Source organism: Lethenteron reissneri, chromosome 16 (genome assembly GCF_015708825.2).
Source record: "Lethenteron reissneri isolate LAM-NWPU_2019-01 chromosome 16, ASM1570882v1, whole genome shotgun sequence".
Taxonomy (NCBI): Eukaryota; Metazoa; Chordata; class Hyperoartia; order Petromyzontiformes; family Petromyzontidae; genus Lethenteron; species Lethenteron reissneri.
The window spans coordinates 10,753,607-10,774,802 of NC_083794.1; the positions used below are offsets into that span (position 1 = coordinate 10,753,607).

General features: G+C 54.1%; 2 protein-coding genes across 3 annotated transcripts in view; one reads left to right on the forward strand and one right to left on the reverse strand.

The window, feature by feature from the left end:
* LOC133342969 (MMS19 nucleotide excision repair protein homolog) overlaps window positions 1-8,721 on the forward strand; it is a 49,920-nt gene extending 41,199 nt beyond the window's left edge. Inside the window, exons 28-31 of the mRNA XM_061552373.1 lie at window positions 825-989; window positions 2,991-3,050; window positions 6,092-6,192; window positions 8,065-8,721. Coding sequence (XP_061408357.1) covers window positions 825-989; window positions 2,991-3,050; window positions 6,092-6,192; window positions 8,065-8,083 — 345 coding nt within the window. The 3' untranslated portion in view covers window positions 8,084-8,721. The remainder of the gene's footprint in view (window positions 1-824; window positions 990-2,990; window positions 3,051-6,091; window positions 6,193-8,064) is intronic.
* Window positions 8,722-8,854: 133 nt separating this feature from the next.
* Window positions 8,855-21,196, reverse strand: part of LOC133342983 (palmitoyltransferase ZDHHC16-like) — a 30,526-nt gene continuing 18,184 nt past the window's right edge. For both annotated transcript variants that reach the window (XM_061552397.1, XM_061552398.1), the window contains exons 4-10: window positions 18,881-18,969; window positions 17,760-17,788; window positions 15,690-15,832; window positions 14,805-14,896; window positions 12,718-12,841; window positions 10,700-10,770; window positions 8,855-9,492 (exon numbers count right to left, since the gene is read on the reverse strand). In XM_061552397.1, the coding sequence (XP_061408381.1) occupies window positions 9,420-9,492; window positions 10,700-10,770; window positions 12,718-12,841; window positions 14,805-14,896; window positions 15,690-15,832; window positions 17,760-17,788; window positions 18,881-18,969 (621 nt within the window). In that variant the 3' untranslated portion in view covers window positions 8,855-9,419. The remainder of the gene's footprint in view (window positions 9,493-10,699; window positions 10,771-12,717; window positions 12,842-14,804; window positions 14,897-15,689; window positions 15,833-17,759; window positions 17,789-18,880; window positions 18,970-21,196) is intronic.

The window sequence follows — 21,196 nt, forward strand, 5'->3', positions numbered from 1 at the left end:
GTTGATTAATATACACTCGGCAGTTCGAAATCCAGCACACCGTGACCCACGCTAACCGATCTCTGTCATACTGCGGAGAGAGACACTCGCCCGCGCCATGGGAATGTGGAATTTCTGCCCTTTTTTGGGAATTTCCACCTTGGTTTGATTTCCCGCTGTGAGCAGCTGAAGCGAGAAATGAACCTCCGGCTGCGTGGAGGTAGTGCGTGGGCGGTTGGCGTGTGCGTGGGCGGGGGACGCACGTGTGTGTGTGTGTGTGTGCGCATATGTGTGCGTTTGTGCATGTGTGAGTGTGACTTTGTGGGGGTTCAACACATAGGCTTTTGGGACTGATATTATCCGTAATTGTTTTTTTGGAGGGGGGGTATGGGGAGAGTTCCTGGGTAGAGGATGCGTCGTCGGCCTTGCCGTACGGACATGAGATTTCGTACAGCTGCTATTTCCGCCAACATTACGGCACAAAGGCGATCAAGGAGGCGCTGTCTGTCACAGACGGGCATGGGGGGGGGGGTGGTTTTCCCCGATTTTAAGTAATTCGCCGGGAATTTTTTTTCTTGTTCGAATCACGGCACGGGTTCTTTAACGTCCGCCGTGAAGCAGACGCGGCGGAGTATTTGCGTTCGATTACACCGGCAGTATTAACCAGGGTGGCCCACCGGTGCCCGACCCGCAAATCTGTAATGAGTGGCAGATGCCGCGGCATCGCGCGGCCGTGTAACCCCCATGACCTCTCTCTCTCTCTACTACTGGACATGTGTGAAAAATAACTTTACAGCACATCGGATTCCCCAAGTGTAAATACAAATATTCTGATTCTCTCGCAGCTGTGCCCCGTGCTGCTGGACTCGCTGAGCTCGGCGGACGCGACGGTGCAGCGGTCGGCGCTCTCCCTGCTGCGGGAGGCGCTGTGCGACGCGCCGCTCACCCTGAGCGCGCACGTCGACACGCTCGTGACGCGCCTCCTGCTGCTCTGCGGCAGCGCGGCCATGGTGAGGGGCTGCGTCGCTCGCTTGCCGCCGCGCGCGTTCCCGACGACGCGAGGTCACCGACTCGAACGAACCCGCGCACGGGGCTCGCTCGTAGAACACCTGCTCGCTCTCCCGCGAGACGTCCGCTCACCCGCCCGTACGCGCACGCGGCAATCGTTGGCTGGCTCTCGCGACGCTCGCTCCCGTGCGAGTCGCGCTCCGGCGGTTTGCACGCGCTGCGCTCGGCTCGCGGGCCAATCGATGGCACACCTGACGCTCGAGGCGTCTGCTCGCTCGCTCGCACGAGAGCGACGACGTTTTTTACGAGGCTGCACACGTGGCTCTCGCACTGGCGCACGTACACACACACGCGCGTGCACACACGTACACACACACGTACACACACACACACGTACACACACACGCGCGTACACACACACGCACGTACACACACGCGTACACACGCGCATACACACACACTCGCACGTACACGCGTGTGCACACACGCGCACAGATGAACGCGCAAAACCCCGCGCGGAGAACTGTCGCTCGGCGTACCGCGATGGGGCGATGTCTCTCATCAGATACCGGGTACCGTGGGGGTAGGGGAATGGGGTCGAGGAGGAGAGTGTTTATTTTTTTCACGTCCTCCAGGGAGACTGCAGATGAAATGGCCAGTTTATTTTTATTTTACCTTTGTAACAGGAATCTTGAGGGGGCCGTCAGAGGGTCCATTCCATTAGTTTGAGCAGATTACTTTCCCGATTTGGATGCAACAATTGGTTGACACACGAAGACTAAAGATCGCCTGTTTTGCCTTTAACTGGATGTCGGGGCAAGTACTGTTAGCAAGCACCTCTGAGGGTCGGCACGACACGCAAACGGGTAATGCGCCTTTATCTCCATCGTGCTCATGTATACACACTGCGCCAGATTCTCATTTCAGGCCGAATTGACCTTGGGGAGGCCCAGAAGCAAGGTTTCAGATGTTTGTCACCACTGTTGACAATGAGCGTTTATTTAAAAAGCGTACGCGCTCGCTTGCGTGTCATACACACATGTACGCGCTCGCTTGCGTGTCATACACACATGTACGCGCTCGCTTGCGTGTCATACACACATGTACGCGCTCGCTTGCGTGTCATACACACATGTACGCGCTCGCTTGCGTGTCATACACACATGTACGCGCTCGCTTGCGTGTCATACACACATGTACGCGCACAGGTTGTGCACACTCACGCACTCACACACACATGCACTTACACGCGAGATAAAGTTCCCGCGTGTCCCGTGCGCCTGTTTCCCCCCCCCCCCCACATGCTCATGAGAGCTCGTAAAGAGGAGCGATCCATTACGTTAATCGGAGCCGCAAATGATTCAATTAATCACCGCGGCTGTCGCCAATTTAATGCCGCTTTCTCAAACACACGGCGGCCCGCCGGGGGGAGGTTTGCCGCGACCTCCACGATCGCCCGGCCCCCCCCCCCCCCCCCGACAGAGGTCGCCTGTGGGGGTTTATTTTACGAGAAGCGCCGCTTGCCGCGTTCGGCGTCGCAAAAAAAATGCTGTGCGAGCAGCCCTTTTGCGTGTGGATTCCTTAAGCCCCTTCGCAACCCATCCTCCCCCCGCAGAGCATTTCAGAATAATAATCTGGCAGCACAGAATGGAAGCGCTCCGGGGTTTTTATTTTTATTTCAAAGAGCAGCGTTGTAGCGCGAGATTCTCTGCGCGGAAACATATTTAGGAAATTCTCCAAATAACCGTGCAGTTGCCGCTTTATTATATGTATTAAAAAAAAAAGATGTTTTACAGTAATAGTGGCTCGTAAACATTGCGGTAAGCTGGAGTTATCACGCGGAGAAAGTGGGGCTTCATGAGCGGCGGTTGCCATAACTTCCTTTCACCGTCGTATCATTATCAAACTTTTTCTCTGCCTCGCCCGGGTCAAGGCTGTCCCACTCGACCCCGCCTCTGTAGTTTATACACGGCGTGTGTGTGTTTTCATCTTGTTTGTTACAGAGAGTGAGGATGGGAGCCCTTCAGTGCATCTGCGCGTTGGTGCAGCTGCCAGCGCACGTGGTAAGTCGCCCTTCGCTTCCCGCTTCACGGCCACGCGCTAGTCCGCTGCGGGTGGCGACGTACGTACGTAGAACTTTTATCGCATCGTACGGAACCAACCGTGCTCAGGTGTGTGGGGAGAGGGGGCGGGCGGGTGGGGGGAAGGACATAAACCAAACACAAAAAGCAGTTCTAAAGAAATGAGTTTTCAATCTGCGATGCGATCTCCGGCGCGTCCCGAGAGCGCTTCTCGCGCAAATCCAACCGCGTCGGTCGATGGCGTCGCTCCTCCGAGGGAGCTTAAGACGTCGGTTTAAAAGTGCGAGTTTCGCGGCCGGCGCTGATGAACAGTGATTGCAAAGCAAGCCCCGATTGTCCTTTTTAATAACGCTTTCCAAACCGAAGTTGAAAGCGTTGCTGAATTAGCTTTGCGTTTCCGTCTGTAAAGGGGGGGTGCGGGGTGGGGGGGAAACGGGGGAGACGCGATAATTTTCCTGAAGATGCTTCGCTGTTATTGAAAAAAAAATGTAATAGTGTAAAGCTCCGCTGCTGTCAGGGACTTACCCCGCAGACGTCAGGCCAACTTGGACAAAGCTTTGGCCAAAACTCGGAGACAACAAAATCGAGCAGGGACAAACCCAAGCGGCCAATGAGAATCTCCATTATGCCTCGCGCCAATGTTTGTATTTTTCTCATTGGCGATCTACCCTGTGCATAGTTAGTCCACAAGTTTAATATTACAAAGGCATATTTTGTCAAACTCGGTTTTTAACAAAACTCAAATTCCGCCCCCTAATCATATGGCTCTCCGGTCGATCACCAACCGCAACACCGCGCTAGTCTCCAATGAGCAGTCTCCAATCGCCAAGCGCGTGTACTTTAAGTGCACCGTACAGAAACGCGAAATGAGCTCATCACCACCACCACCATCCCTCCACTTCCATAACCGCTCGCATAAACGCCGCGGATCGCTTCGCTTGCACGCGAATGGTCGCCGGAGATTGCCTTTCAGAATGGACGCGTTTCCAAATTATCCATGAAAACCGAGCGGCCACCAATCGTCTTCATTCGGCAGTGGCTGCACCCCCCCCACCCCCACCTGACCCCGAAGGTCCACGCCACCGGCGATGACAAACATTTGCGTGCGAGGCCCACGACCGCGCCACTCCAATCGTCGGCGCTAATGAGCGCTCGCTTTCCGCGACGACCTCAAACCATGGCAACCCTTGTGCTCATTAAACGCGTCGCGCAATTGGGAGCACTTCCGTGCGACAAGGTGCATACTAATGTCTTCACAGCGCCCAGGCCGGCTTAAGCGGCAGGCTGACGATTTTAAAAACCCACTTACCGCGCGCCGTTCCTTCATTTCGTGTCCATCAAATCAACTCTGAGCCGCTCGGCGCATTAAAATAAATTTCTTTCTTTATTTCCACTCCCCCCCTCCCCCCCCGCCACCTAATTTTTTTTTTTACGAAGCGACCGATTAGCTCTGCGAAGAATAAAGGCGAAGGAGTGAATCTGGGGGTGGGGGAAATTAGCAGCCGACCCCACACAACAATGAGACTTATCGTGCAGAAGACGAATTCTTATTTGTTTAGAAAATTTCCCCGAGGTGAAAGGGGTTCAGAATCACGTGGGGAGAAGAAGAGGCAAGGTACGCAAACGTACAGTACAGGTTACGCTGCAAGGCACTGTCGCGCAAACACCGCAATTTTACCGAATGCCGCCACCTTCGCCGAACGGTGGCAGCGAGCCACTTCTGAAGGTGATGAGCCCGCTGCTGCTGATACGCCAGCGTTGTTGTGACGCCAGCGTTGTTGCGACGCTCGTGTTGTTTGCGACACCGCTGCTGTTGCGACGCTGCTGTTGTGACGCTGCTGCTGTTGCTGCTGCTGCTGAGACGTGTCGGTGTTGTTGCGACGCTGCTGTTGTGACGCTGCTGCTGTTGCTGCTGTTGCTGCTGAGACGTGTCGGTGTTGCTGCGACGCTGCTGCTGCTGCTGCTGAGACGTGTCGGTGTTGTTGCGACGCTGCTGTTGTGACGCTGCTGCTGTTGCTGCTGTTGCTGCTGAGACGTGTCGGTGTTGTTGCGACGCTGCTGTTGTGACGCTGCTGCTGTTGCTGCTGAGACGTGTCGGTGTTGTTGCGACGCTGCTGTTGTGACGCTGCTGCTGTTGCTGCTGAGACGTGTCGGTGTTGTTGTGACACTGCTACTGTTGTGACGCTGCTGCTGTTGCTGCTGAGACGTGTCGGTGTTGTTGCGACGCTGCTGTTGTGACGCTGCTGCTGTTGCTGCTGAGACGTGTCGGTGTTGTTGCGACGCTGCTGTTGTGACGCTGCTGCTGTTGTGACGCTGCTGCTGTTGCTGCTGAGACGTGTCGGTGTTGTTGTGACACTGCTGCTGTTGCTGCTGCTGCTGTTGCTGCTGAGACGTGTCGGTGTTGTTGCGACGCTGCTGTTGTGACGCTGCTGCTGTTGCTGCTGAGACGTGTCGGTGTTGTTGTGACACTGCTGCTGTTGTGACGCTGCTGCTGTTGCTGCTGAGACGTGTCGGTGTTGTTGTGACACTGCTGTTGCTGCTGCTGCTGCTGTTGCTGCTGAGACGTGTCGGTGTTGTTGTGACACTGCTGCTGTTGTGACGCTGCTGCTGTTGCTGCTGAGACGTGTCGGTGTTGTTGCGACGCTGCTGTTGTGACGCTGCTGCTGTTGCTGCTGAGACGTGTCGGTGTTGTTGCGACGCTGCTGTTGTGACGCTGCTGCTGTTGTGACGCTGCTGCTGTTGCTGCTGAGACGTGTCGGTGTTGTTGTGACACTGCTGCTGTTGCTGCTGCTGCTGTTGCTGCTGAGACGTGTCGGTGTTGTTGCGACGCTGCTGTTGTGACGCTGCTGCTGTTGCTGCTGAGACGTGTCGGTGTTGTTGTGACACTGCTGCTGTTGTGACGCTGCTGCTGTTGCTGCTGAGACGTGTCGGTGTTGTTGTGACACTGCTGCTGTTGTGACGCTGCTGCTGTTGCTGCTGAGACGTGTCGGTGTTGTTGCGACACTGTGCTGTTGTCCTGTCAGGTGCTGCCGCACAAGCAGGCGGTAATACACGCGCTGGGCACGGCACTGGACGACCACAAACGGCTGGTGCGCAAGGAGGCCGTGGAAGCTCGGACCGCGTGGTGAGTACACGGTGTGTGGTGAGTACACTGGTGAGTACACAGTGTGTGGGAGTACACGCACGTGATGAGTACGTGGTGAGTACACAGTGTGTGGTGAGTACGTGGTAAGTACGTGGTGAGTACACGGCGCGTGGTGAGTACACAGTGTGTGGTGAGTATGTGGTGAGTACACAGTGTGTGGTGAGTACACGGCACGTGGTGAGTGTGTGGTGAGTACACAGCACGTGGTGAGTACACAGCACGTGGTGAGTACACAGCACGTGGTGAGTACACAGCATGCGTGCGTGCACACGCTGGGCCCCTGGCTCGCCGTGACCGCCTCAACGCGCACCGACTCGCTTGTTCACAAACGACGGCACGCTCGTGCACGCTCGTGGCACGCTCGTGCACGCTGGGCCACAAGTTAAGTCGCCCTCTGGGCATACAAACACGCACTCGCCCACACACAATGGATTTGCTCGCTCACTAATGCTGGCTCGTCCGCTCACTCGCCCACAATCACCAAATCTCACAGGGGGCGGTGGAAAACACAAAGGGCTGTACATTTTACACGTTCCAGTTTATTGAGGCTTTGAACATAATATCAAATGCTTGTAAAATATCCTTTTCTTTGGTATAAAAAAAGCCACACTCTAAAAGGTTAAATTATTTAAAGCAGAACACACTTGAAGCCTATTTTGATTGCTTGTTTAAACAGGGTTTTTTTTTCAGCCGTAGGTTTTTTTTTTTAAATATCTCCTTCCCTGGAACGGAGGCGATGTTTTCCCGCGTCTCGATGGGTTTCGTGAATCTCCCAGTTACATAAAGGACACAAACAATCTGACGCGTGTAGCAGCACTAACGCACGCAATCAGCGCTTGGGCTGCGACAGCCGGTGGAGATGCAAGGAGAGCAGAGGTCACTCGCTCGCTCGCACGCATCTGCCCCACGTGACCCAGGGTGCCCTTGCGTGCCCAGTTTGGATTGGCTCTTTCCCAAGCACTGGAAGAAGGGGGGTGTGTGTGGGGGGTAGGGGGGGGCAGCTTCTTGAGGCGATGCCATCTGGAGTTTTTCTCACACAGTGAGTGGCGCAGATTTCCCACGCTGCACCTGGTACACCTGGAGCGTCTGAGGGGTCGCGGAGCGGGGAAACTACAGCCTGTTGGCCAAACGTGGCCACGCTCCCGCAGTTCATGTGGCCCACGTGCCCCCCGTATGGCCCACTACTATATCGGACCACAGCCTGTGGGCCTTGATGCTATATAACCGCTTCGAAAACAGCCTGCACATTAAATTGTACCCGCCGTTTAAAATGTCCTAGCCACACTGTAATTGGGGACTAAGAAGGGCCATTTTTAGAAAACTGGGCACCAACAACTAATGTGATGGTGCCGTTGTCTCCGCAAGGGCCCCTTGACACAGGCAGGTCAGTGTTGGCGGTGTTGTTTATTGCGTGGCCCGCTAAAAAGAATTTTAAAGTCCTCGAGAGGGAAAGTCCTCCACTGGTATATAGCTTTGTGTGGCGGGCGTGGCTGCAATGGGGTAATGGTTGGCACTTGGTGTCAGATGTAGTTTATTTGTTCTGCCAGAGTAGCAGTTGAAAATGTGGGGCAGGTTTCTCGAATCCCTCCTCTGACTCTGCCTGCCTCGCGGCATAAAGGGAAGCCCGCCTGTGTGAAGGGGGTGAGTGGACTCCCACCACCTCTAAGATGGTTCACTGCTGTGGAAGAGGATATCCTCCTGCTGCTGCAGCCCCTTCCACCAGCAGTGGTATCTGCAAGCAGTTGCAGGGCTGTGCCTTCACCTGCCCGTGCAAGTGTAAAAGGGCGAGTGTGTGGTCTGCACTGCTAATGAGGTCGTGTGCCGTGCGTGTGCCGTGCCCGCCCGCGCCAGGTACATGCTGGGCTGCTGACAGGCGCCTTCCTCGCACCTGGAAAGACCTCCACACCGAGCAGCCGACCCGCAAACAGATTGCCCTTAATCCTAATCGCTCATCTTCTTTTTGGATTCGCCCACTGCGAAGATTGGATCCCCCCCCCCCCCACCGCCATGCCATGTGTTCTGCCCAAGGCATTAGACCCCGCTTGGTCTACGACGGCGGGATGCTCGGAGTGGGGTGAGAGAGGTGTGGGGAAGATGAGGGAGCAGGAGGAGGAGGGGAGGATGACGATGAAGGCAGGCAACATGACCTCCCTCTCTGCCTGCTCACTCCCACCAATCTTGGGCGTGACCTCTTCCTGCAACCCGCAGCGATCAGTAACGTTTTAAATCTGCGCAATATACACGCAGCCGGCCCCCCGGGGGTTAAGAGGCTTTACTGCGAATTGTAATTAAGCCGTCGGGTTCGCCGCCGCCGCGAGGATTGGCTGCCCAGTGGAAGGAGGACAAGGTGGATTCAGCCGCACCCTCCGCTGTTCCGCGAGCATTTCACAGCGTGGATGAGACAGGGGCGTGTTGTTTGTTGAATTAACGCAAAGGCCTTTTTGTACCTTCCCCCCTCCCCACCCCCATCCGTGCAATCGTGCTAATTAAAGGTTTTTCTGGAGCGTGCCAAGCGTTACTGTTCGATCTCGCTGCTTTTAAAAAAGGTTTGACCGACGACCGTGTTGTATCGCAAGGCCTGGGAATAACGTGAATTCTCGACGCAATTAACACAACCGTTCGCCCAAAGTTTAAATAATTGTAAGTGCATTGTTCAGTAGTATGTAGAGACTAGTGCTAGAAAGTAATTTCAAATATATTTTTAAATTACAATTATGAGATGTAAGTTGAAGTAAAAATCTGAAAAAGGCAATGTAAATTCAAGGCACTACATCAACTCTTATTTTGATTTGTAAACAATTCAGCCTTGCCCAGAGTAGATGAAAATCTTCAACTTGAATTTTCAAAAATGTGCATTGGCCAACAAAATATAATTTTAATCTCCAACTGCATAGGATGCGTGATTCTGGGTTGTACCGCCTCTGCTGTTTAGCACGATGTCCGACGTTTCGCACTCTCGGCTTGGTCAGGTTGGAACTAAAACAAGTACCCACGAATAACAGCAGTAAAGCTACACTTCAAACGCAATTTGGCAAGGCCGCCAACTCGCACGTTTCACACAACGGCCTTAGGCAAGGGCCGTTGCGTTTCCAGCTTGGTGTTGACTAATCGGCGATCGCTCCGGGTTGAAAAGCTGCCGTTTGTTGCGGGGACGCTGACGTTGAAGCGACCGGATGGAGAGAAGAAATGGGTTGTGAGCGGACACATCACGCGTTCCACAACGCTCCGTCGCCCGCGGGAAGGTGCGCGGACGGCAGCAGGACTCGCGTGGCCCAGTGCCTGATGGGAAACACGGGCGGGCGGGGTGCGGGATACGGGGTGAAGCGACGGAACCAGTGGGGGGGAGGGGGGATGTTTGTGTCGAGCTCGGCCAACGGATTTGACGGCAATTTGCGTCACTCGAGAGGCGGAATGCGGAGCAAAGGTGACCGCTTAAATCTGCAGAGTTCGACCCGCGCGGTCGATTGGAGGTCGGGTGGATTCGTCGAGCCGCGTTCTCAAAATTGGGGTTGGGGGGAGGAGGAAGAGGTGGGGCTTGGGGCCCAGAATCTCATCTCATCTCGACTGAGCAGTGGAGTGCAGCCACACATTACCGTCCGGAAATAATTGACTTCTTTATATTCGTAATCGGATGCGGGCTCGGTGAGATGGAGAATTACTTATGCAAGGGTTAGCCCTTGCGGGGTTTATCGACAATTTATTTGAAGTTCAGGTGAGAATTTTTCGGGGTTATGATTCTAAAAACGACGCTAGTTTTTTACTTAAACCGCATAAATCAAATTGGAATATGAAAAGCTTTAAAAAGCCAGAGGAAAACGGCAGTCGCGGGTGGCAGAGACACAATTTCACGAGTCTGGGTGAAGGGGGGTCGGTGGGGGGGGCTAAAAGTGATCGTGGGAAGGCTGCAGCGAACACGAAGCGGATTAGTTTTAACGAGCTGATGACGCGGGGTTCAAATCCCCACACCACAGATTACACGGAACCTTTTAAGTCCACCCCCTCGGCTAGGGCGTTTCAAGTAAGGACCTCCCTCCACCACCGTTTTGAATGCGAGTATTCATATTTTAACACGCACACGCTCCATGCGTTGTGGGTGGTATCCGATAAAAGTGTTAACGATACCGCTTGCTAACGGAACGAGCCTACACCCACCCTATCCAGAGATCTTGGATAGGGTGGGGAGACAGTTTTAAGTGTTCACAAGCCTCCAGTTTGCCAAGTCCAGGAGGTCGTGGGTTCGATTCCGACCCTGACGTCCTGTATATGTGGAATTAGCGTGTTCTCTCTCCCCGTGATCGCGTGGATTTTTCTCTGGGTCCTCCCTCCACATTTCGAATAAACACGCATTTAGAGTATTTGGCCGCAATACATTTCCACGTGATAAGCCACTTCGTTGAGCTATGATCTGTGGCCAGGTCGCTTCCGAAAAAGAATTGCATAGCTCGGTGAGCCTTACCTGGTAATTAGGATGCAGGTGGATGTTTACCTTTTGTGCCCGACTCCCAAAAACCGCTTCCAGTTTCCAAGTGGGCCGTGATCGTACGGGTTCCTGTACACCTGCAAAAGTGCAGAGGACACTCCCCTTCGTCATAAGCGATACACCGAATTCGCTTGAAATTAAGAATAAGGAAAAAGTATTTTTAAAAAAAACCTCCACAGGCGTTCCTTCTCTGATGAAGCTGCGGGGCCTTGAAGCGAAAACGCCGGCCCCCCCACGGCGCGCACAATTTGAGACTCGTTCCATCTGCCTCGGTCGGTCGTTCTCCGCCGTGGCAATCTCCTACAATTCCAATTACCGCCCCTCAGTCGACTTGTATTTAAAAAAGACGCCCCGCCGGGTGAGGGGCAGGGGGTGGGGGGGGGGCAACCGTCAAGGAGTGAAGTGGGAAACGAAAAATGAACGAGGACGTTAATCAGAAAGAAATCATTGCGCGGGCCTCCAAAGTGAAAATTTAGCTTTCAGACAATGAAAGGGAATAAACTTGGCTGACCCTGGGGGGGCCCTGCCACTCCAATCTCGACGGGCTTTGGGTGGCTGGCCGAAAAAAAATTACGCTCTCTCTCTGGAGAGAGAGAGAGAGAAAGAATAAAGTCTGCCGCACGAGATTTCGCTGTAATCCTCCCAAGGCTGCGAATTTCACACCTTGTGAGACAAGCTTATCGTCTGGCAGCCACGTAGATTGGGGAGGGGGCTGGACCCCCCCCCCCCTCCCAAGCGCCCCCTCACCTTATACATTCTCATCGTGCAGCAATGACTGCTCACGCGTACACAGACTGATCTGCAGTGTCCTTTAAATGTGCAGGAAAACCGCGGTCGTAAGATGGGGCTGGACAATTGCAATTTTTTTTTTTATAATTAAGAGTGGCGGCCTTTCTTTGTACAAGACAAAGATCCCCCGTATAACCTTATCGGACTTTTGGGGCAAGTGCTGTTAGCGAGCGCCAATAAAGGCCGGCACGGCACACAACAGGGGGTGTGTGTGTGGCCAGCACCACGCCCGCCCACCTTTGTCTCCCTCGTGGCGATGATCGAACCGCGCCAGGTACTCCATTGAGGCCAAGTCATACCACACGCGGGGTGAGAGCCAGAGCAGAATGCACGAAAGACAAACGCAGATCGCATCGTGATTCTGTTGAGCCTTTCACATTCGTTTAGGGTTCGCTTCACAGTTTTGTATTCTCCCCCCCCCACCCCCTTTCCTCCCTTTAAACAATTTTATGCTCCAAAGTTGGATACTCGGGTTGGCGGATGGCTCGGGAATGGACGCTCGATGCTTGTTCATGCTCTGGCGATGTTTTAATCTCCCCCCCCCCCCCCCCCCTTTGCAAGATGAAGGAGACGGAACTGACGCGGGGCTCCGATGACCCCTTTGTAAATGAATCAATTCGCGATCGATCGGCGTGATGAGCGGTGGAAGAAGGCTCTGCGGGATTCCGCTGATGAGAGCTGCGGGCAAGACGAAGGCCCCCCCCCCCCACACCCCCCCCCACACACCCGCCCCCCCCCCCCCCTCTTGGCCCGCTCACATCGAGGTCGGCACGGCGCAGGATGCGCGCATGCGAACAAAAGATAAAGATCCCCCACCCCCCCCGTATAGCTTTAACGAGCTGTTTGGGGCAAGTGCTGTTAGCGAGCACCTACGAAGGGCCGGCACGGCGAACGAGGGGATGGGTGGCCAACACCGCGCCCGACCGCCTTTGTCTCACCGGTAGCGATGTTTACCACACACCACACCAGGTATGCATTTGAGGCTAAGTCGGACTCGGGGAGGGACACAGGACCGGTGCAGATAATCGTCACCGGTGTTGGTCGTGAGCGGGAATCGAACTCGGATCCTCGGTGAGCGATCCTCGTCACCGTTGTACCACCACTCGCCGGACAGTTCGCACACACAGAAACTCAAAACACACACGCACACGCGTGGCCACTCGCACGCCTCGCATCCCCAAGTGAGCACTCATGCACGCTAGGATGAGCGCTCACGCACGCACGCACGCACGCACCTGCCCGCGAGCGTTGGCGTGCGCGCGCGTCCTCTCGTTGAGACGCCGCTCCACGCTCGTTTCCCCGCGCGTCACGAGTCGCGCGTGCCACAGCGTGAGCGCGCCCAGGATCACGCTCACCCCGCTGTGCAGGGGAGACACGGGGGAGGTGGAGGAGACACGGGGAAGGCACAGGGGAGGTGGAGGAGGCACGGGGGAGACATCGGAACATGAGCAGAGAGATTTAAAGCTTTCATGACTGCAGGGATTCATCTTCTTGGTTCTTTCGGTAAAGTCACGTAGAAGGGAAATAATAAAATAATAAAAATAAAACATAATAAAATAATTCTCACGACGTTTCGGCCACAACGCAAGACAGACCTGTTCTTCACCTGAGGACGGCTGCTTGCGTTGTGGCCGAAACGTCGTGAAAATTATTTTATTATGTTTTATTTTTATTATTTTATTATTTCCCTTCTACGTGACTTTACCGAAAGAACCAAGAACATGAGCAGAGAGGTCACGACTAACGAGAAGGCAGGAAACCACAAACTGGAAAGCAGCCATAAATCGGCACCAGCGACTACCCAAGCTCTGTGATCCACCAGCATGTGGGATACTTGTTCTGATACAATCCCAATCGAGTCATTTGGTGGGGTGGGGTGGGTAGGGGAAGGGGGGGGGGCATTTATTTATTTTCGATCGATACTTGACCACGCTGATCAGCGAAGGGGGGGGGGGGGGGGTCGGTGAAACCGGCCAGCGGGGACGCGGGATGAGCGTGGATGTACGGTCCAAGGATGGATATCGCTGAAGGTCGCACAGCAAGTTGCCCACGGCCACAGTTCTATGCGGGGCGATCGCCCATTCGAGCGCCGTTTAGGCGACGTGGCTTTTACCAAACGTCGTCGTCAGCAGCAAAACAAAGGGAGCGGCCAGGCATCCTGAGCACAGGAACCTCCTGCAAAGCCACTCTTGAGACCCGGGAGCGAGGCGTTTCTCGCGCGAGCAAAGATTACGGGTTCGGATTGCATGAAAAGCTAAAGTCAATTCTAGATTTGAAGCTTTCGTGACTGCAAGGATTCATACACCCTTAGGTTTTTTCGGTAAAGTCACGTAGGTAAAAAAATAAAAATAATAATAATAGAAATAAAATAACGATAAATCAATAAAATCACTATTTATTTGATTTATAAATTTATTCATATTTTATTTCTATTTTTATTTTTTACTATTAATTTTTACCTACGTGACTTTACGGAAAAAACCTAAAAGCTAAAGTCAAGGTTGCTCTGTTTGTTGCGGCTTTCTCCATAATCGAGGGAAATGCAATGTCAAAATAATCTGCCATTTCAGAAAGAGACAAAAAAAAACAAATGAAATGATTTCTTTCAAACCCAATCCTTTACCATTCCTTTGCTCATTCTATCAAACTCACTCGAGCGTTCCCCGAGCGGAGTTGACTGGTGCCGAGACATTTATACGAAATGTATTTGTAGTATTATTATTATTGCTCTGTAGGCACACTTGTATTATTTAAACACACATACGGCAGGCGTCGTGCGCGCGCGCGCATGCTCCCGCTGTTTTGTGTCCGCACAAAGCCGCCACTTCTTATCAGCAGCGTAGCCGGCACGGGTCTCGGGGCAAGGAAATTAATGCCCCCCCCCCTCCAGTTCAATTCTCTCCCCCCCCCACACACACCCCCACCACCCCTCCCCACCCACCTCTTAGCCCGACATGTGATGGACTTACGTTCCAGTCTGCAGGCCTCGGGGCAGTTGTTCGCTACCCCACCGATTGCACCCCCCCCCATACCCCCCTCTGTATCTTCACCGTTTCCGCCGATCATTACCTCTTCTGCCAGCGATGAAACCCTCGATTGCCGTCCCTCTTTGAGATGATGCGGCGGTTACCTCCGGATGCGTTTTACTTGTGGGGGTCGGGGGGGGGGTGATGGCCGGGGAAAGACGGAGAGTTTCATTTGTGTGTGAGCAGCGGCGTAGAGAGCGGTTGGTTTTGGCCCCGGGGCAAGGAATGCAATGAGGCCCCCCCCATCCCCCGTCCTGTTCAAGCCGACTGGCTCCGTCGCCGCACTCCGCCGTTACCTGCACATGACCCAGACGTAGACGAGGAAGTTGCGACGGAAGGGGTCCAAGCGCGGGAGGGCGGCGGCGTCCGGGAGGTCGGAGGCGTCCGCCTGAGCGGGGTCATCGTGCGGGGTCATCGTGCGGGGTCATCGTGCGGGCGGGGGGGGGGGAGATCGCGGAGGAGTCGCGACGTCGGCAGCGATGACATGAGCAGCAGTGGCCGTGCACACACGCACGTACACGCACACACATACGTACACACACACACGTACACACATACACACACATACACAAAGAAAAAGATCCCCTGTATAGTCTCAACAGAGTGTTTGGGGAAAGTGCTGTTAGCGAGCACCTGTAAGGGCTGGCGTGGCACACGAGGGGGTGGGCGGCCAGCACCACGCCCGACCGCCTTTGTCTCCCCAGTGGCGATGTTTACTACACACACCGCACCAGGTACTAATTTGAGGCTGAGTCGACCTAGGGGAGGCCCAGGACCGATTCAGATAATCGTCACTGGGTGTTGGCCGTGAGCGGGAATTGAACTCGGGTCGCCGGGTTCGTAGCACAGCGCGCTAACCGCTACACTACCGCTCCCCCCATATAACTACGCACACATATATACACACACGCATGCTAACAGAGGCGTGGGTCGGAGGGGGGGCAGATTGTAAATTAAGATATTTTTAGGTATGTTTCAAGTTCCGTAGAAGTAACATTAAAGGGTGTGAAAACGTAATTCATAAGAAACCGCTATTATTTCGTATTTTACGAGAGCGTACATCATCTCAAGAGAGGCGTTCCGCTGGGGATGCGACCACTAGCCGCACAATCCCCGTGCAGGCTACAAAGGGGACACCTTTGTCTTTGTCCGTGTAAAACAAAAACAACAAAAAAACCCACCTGACTTGCCGGCACGGGGTCACCGCTGAGAGTGACCAGGTCCCAGGTGGTCGCGCTGCAGTAGACGCAGCCCAACGTCATGGAGACACAGAAGCTGAGGAAGTAGCGGTGGTTGAAGTGGCCCACGCAGTTGTCCATCCAGTCTGTGATGACCTCGTTAAGGAGGGGCTCAAGGACACGCCGGTTTAGGAGCTTGTGTGTGTGTGTGTCAGCGCCACGGTGGCGAGATGTTAACTACCTCGCCTGGTATACGGGAGGTCGTGGCGTTTCCATTCCGAACCTAACGTGACTGCAAGGATTCATATTTTTAGGTTTTTTCGGTAAAGTCACGTAGGTAAAAAATTAAAATTAATAAAATAAAATAAAAATCACGACGTTTCGGAGGCAACACAATTTTTATTTTTTACCTACGTGACTTTACCGAAAAAACCTAAGAATATGAATCCAAACCTAACGCCTGCTGCATATCTGGAGTTCGCGTGTCTATCTCACCGTGGTCACGTGCATTTTTCACCCGGTCCTCTGGTTTTTTTCCCCGTCAACGATTAGAATCCTCGTGCGTTTTGAGTGTGTGGCTGCTATAAATTTGCACGCGATAAGCCACTTCGTTGAGCTATCGTTTGTGGCCAGGTCACTCCTGAAAAAGTGCTCGAGAGCTCAGTGGCCTTTACCTGGTAAAAGAAAAAATAGTTGAGTGTGTTTGTGTCTTCATGCGAGTGTGTTCGCAAACAGCACTTGCCCCCTGCAGTCTATTAAAGGCTATATGGGCACCTTTGCCTTTGTGTATGCGTGTGATTGTACATGAGAGTCTGTGCGTGTGTCTGTGTGATTGTCTTTTCAATCTAAGTGGGGAGTGGAAGCGTTGCAGTTATCGCACTGCGCTACGAAACCGCTCATGGCCAACACCGGTGACGATTATCTGAACCGGTCCTGAGCCTCCCCTAGGTCGACTCAGCCTCAAATCAGTACCTGCTGCGGTGTGTAAACATCGGCACCACATCACCCCTGCGGGTGTCGTGCTGGCCTTAATAGGTGCTCGCGAACAGCGCTTGGCCCAACGGTCTGGTAAAGGCTTTACAAGGGGAATCTTTGTCTCGTGTAAGTCAACATCAGACATTTCAATGCAGCCACCCGGTCTGCGTATCGTGAGGAATGTGGTGAATTCCGTGATTTATTCAAACGGCTACAGGAGTTACGGTCTGGGTGTTATAATAAAACCCGACTCGGCACACAGAGGGGACGTTTCTCTTAACGCTGCCAAAACAAAAAATGTAACATTTAAGGTGAACCCTTTCACGAATGGCGCGGCGTTTAGCGCACCGACGTTAGCGGCGAGCGAACTCTTCGCCGGCCCCTCGGTCTCCCCTTCCGTTGGCTCGGTCGACCAATGAGCACCTGCCCCCATCGGCATTCGTAGTACCCGGTGCGGCGTGTTTGCTGGTTGCGTACGGACCGTACCACTTCCTCTTGCGCTGCGATGGCCTTACTCGGTGCCCGCTGACAGTCCAACGAAGCTTGCCCACCCGTCCGCCCCCCTCCCTCCACTTACACCAACCTGCACTGACCAGCGTGGTAAAGTAGTTTGTTCTCCTGGAACACAAATTGGATGTAACGCGATGAATGTGATAGGTAATGCGTTTTGTTTGTTTTGACGCAGATGCGAACTGGCTACGATCGAGTGAGCCGGAACTACGGAATAAGCGGTCGTACGGCCGCCTCGGCGTAGCATCGCACAAGGGGGGATGCTGCTGGATTCTTCTTGATGCTAACCCTACACCGCGCCTCGGTCTTTGTTCAGCCTACGTGACACGCATCGCACGTGTTATCGCGGACTGTGCTTTTTACCCTCTATTGTATACGATGTATTATTACAACGCAATTTTTCCATAACGCGGTATTCTTGTGGAACGCAGCGACCGCGTTATATTATTAGGAGGACAGTGTACAGCTCGAAGAGCCCTCGCGACAAATCAACGGATCACCAGGATGTTCGGTTTCGATGCCGGCTCCAGACTTGCTGTGCTGCCTCGTACGGGGAGGGGGGAGGGGGGGGCGGGTGGCGGAGGATACAGCAGTGGTGATCCATCTTCAGCACGCACCTGGAAACACAGCAGACGGCACGCGTCTGCAGACGCGCAGGCGAGACACGGGAATCCCACGGGGGGCATTGCCGACAGTGACTCTTGAAAATATGTCTCAATATTTATTTATTTCTATAGAAGGTTGCTTCGTCTGTACTGCCATCCGTAACGCGGGGGGAGGGGGCGGGGGGGCACGTAAGCACGTATGTCTGTGGAATTTCTTTCGCACCCTACCTAGCCGACCGTGCTAATCGGAGGCGCGGAGGAAGGACAACAAACTAAACGCAAACAGCAGATCCAACATCGTGCGATGTCAACGACACAGGCGCATAAAGCTCCGTTTGCCCATTAGGCATCGACCCTTTTTCAAACCGGCCAAATTGATTAAACGTTTACCCAATACTTGCAGAAACAACGCAGAGCAAAAGAGGACTGTTTGCAAATATGCGAACGCCTTTTCCACCACCCCACCCCCGCCTCCCTCCCCCCCCCCACAGCAACCGAAGACAAAACGCATGCTGACAAAGATCCGGGTAAAACATGCACGCCCACGATCTTCCTTAACTTTGTTTGATTTGGCTTTCTTGTTACACATACGTTTTGTTCCGCATGCATTTTGTTATGGCATACGTTCCAATCCTACCATCGGCGATATCCCTCCATCCCGGCCCACATCGCACCATCTATTTCTACGTCCAGGATAACCGCGATTAAAACACGTTTTGCATGAACATCAGCTTCCCCTCCTCGATCGCGCAATCAACATCGCCACCCCCTCCACCCCCACCCTCCCAACTGCGCAGAGGTCGCAAACGGGTTTTGATTCCTTACCCGTACCCGGCCGCACCAGGGTTGCAAACGGGTACCCGTACCCGGCCGTACCCGGTAGCGTACGGGTACGGGTACCCGTACGCTACCCGTTCCCTACCCGAAATGAGTGACAAACGGTTACTCACCAGTGACTCACGGCCTACCCGTACCCGGCCGCACCAGGGTCGCAAACCGGTACCCGTCTACCCGTACCCGGCCGGGTAGGGGTAACTGGGTATCGGGTAGGGTACGGGTATCGGATACCCGGTTGCGACCTCTGCCGTGGCGTCTGATCCTCACCTGCAGCAGACGCGACAGTGGTGAGCTCTCGGAGGTCGATATCGCAGGCACTTCTTGCACACGGACGCCTCGACCCGATCGTAGGACCCCTGCGGGAACGCGGATAACGACCGGCGAAAGTCAGCGCTGGCTCGGGGTGTCCCCCGAGTGAGACGGAGATCATCTCAGAAAAGCGACGTCGATCGGCCGTGTTGCTCTATTTAAACGTGGGCATCAAAACGGGGGAGGGGGAATCAATCTGCCCGGGTAAGGTCAGCGACTGGGGAAAAAATACGTCTGCTAACCGGCGCACGGCGTTCGGTATAGCCCTCGCTTTGGCTGTGGCGAGCAGTTACGTGCTCACTTCCCAGTCTATGCCAGCGACCCGGGAAAAAAAGTATTCGCGGAAAAATAAAACAACACGGCGCGCTGCGGACGTGCCGTGCCGAGGCGCGCAGGAAGCCCCGACTGCCAAGCCTGGTCCTCCTTGGGAAGATCAAAGGCACAAGAGAAAGACAAAGACGGAGGTGGTGGGGGGAGGGGAGATCACATCAAGTGGTGGACCCCAGCTGAGCAAGGGAAGCATGACAGGGGTGCCGCAGTGGCGAGATGTTAACTCTCTCGCCTGGTACACAGGAGGTCGTGGGTTCGACCCCAACCCTCATGCCAGGTGTATATTTGGAGTCTGAATCTCTCTCTCTCCCTGTGGTCGCGTGGATTTTTCTCGGGGTCCTCGTGTTGTTCACTCCACATTTAGAATCAACGTGCGTTGAAGAGTATTTGACTGCAATAAATGTCCACATTGACAAGCCACTCCGTTGAGCTCTCATTTGTGATAGCCAGCTCGCTTCTGAAAAACAGCTCATAGCTCTCCTTGGGGCTTTACCTGGTCAAATAAAAATAGTAAAATAAAAATCACGAAAGCTTGTGCCGAGAAGTAGCGCGCTGGTGTACGTCGACCTCCGACCCCGGAGCCGACACCGCCAGATGAAATAGAACCAAATCTCGGGACACTGCGCACACGTGACTGGAGGCATGCAGAGCGCGATCATTTATAGAAGAGGAATCGTGTTTGAAGTGTCGCGTGGGGAGAGGGAAGGGGGGGGGGGGGCGGTAGCACGAGGAGCAGAAAGCTACGGTGGAGCAGAGATGGAAATTCGATGACGGCTGGGGTACGGGTGCGAGTGAGGACAGACAAGAGAGAGAGAGACGGTCCCTCCACGGCGAACAACAAAATAGGGCCCTGGTCTCAGATGCCATTAGGCGCGTCAGAAAACACGGGCGCATTCCCTTTTTGGTTTGTTTAATCTTGTAGATCACAGAAGCAGAAAATCAATTTCATATTTTATAAAAAAAAAACCCCCTTCGTCGGCCGCATCGATATGCCAACAACGGTCGGTAATTTACCGACGCGGCCAACAGACTTCCGCCGCGGCAAAAAATTTACGGCCGGTTGGCGAGGCTGACCCGGGGCGGGTAAGCGGTTTTGTAGAAGCTTCCTTGGCCGATAAAACAAATGCCTGGCTCGTGACAAGCAGCGACAAGCGGGCCGGTGTTTTATACCAGAGGTTTGGAACGATCGGCCTAAGAGGCCCCCCCCCCCCCCCGTCTCCCATCCCCGCCCCCCCGTTTGCGTAAATTATGGCAGCGCACGGGAAACTGCCGACCGCCGGCAGAGAACTCCGTCTCCACACGTGCTTGAGCGACACGTGTTTTAGTCTGCCGGCCTCCTGCCTTTCCAGATCGTTATTCAAAGTCACAAAGTGATTTCCTGCTGCTCACACGAGCATCCAGGCATCGGCGCTCACCGCCGCACGCACGCCCCGTTCACAGCCCCGAGTCAGCGGCGGAGATTACGAATTCCGATGGCACATAGCGGTGCCTATTTTATCGACCCCCGGAGGACATGATGGGTTGAGTCAACCCCCCCCCCCACCCACAACCAACCAAGACTTGAACTCGCAACCTTGCTCCACCGCTGGGTCGCCTGGCCCGTTACTCGACCAATACCATCCGGCAGAAGTTGCCCTAGCAAGCAAACTTTCGACCGGTTTCGACTGCACGGGTCTCATCAGCAGAGCCAGGCTAGTTAACACAATTGCCAGTAGCTATTGGCAAGAGCACTCCCAGCTCAATGATGGGGCCCTGTTCACGTATACACCCACGCTACGCTGCTGTTGTTGTGAAGAATTTATGGGTCGAGGAAAATAAAAGCAGACCTCGGTTCCGCATCTCAACATAATGCATCACCATCACCTCTTCAAATCGAGATGACGTCGGGGGAATGCAACGCCAACGACGATCGCTTTCGACCGGCAAAAGAAAAAAAAGTGTCAC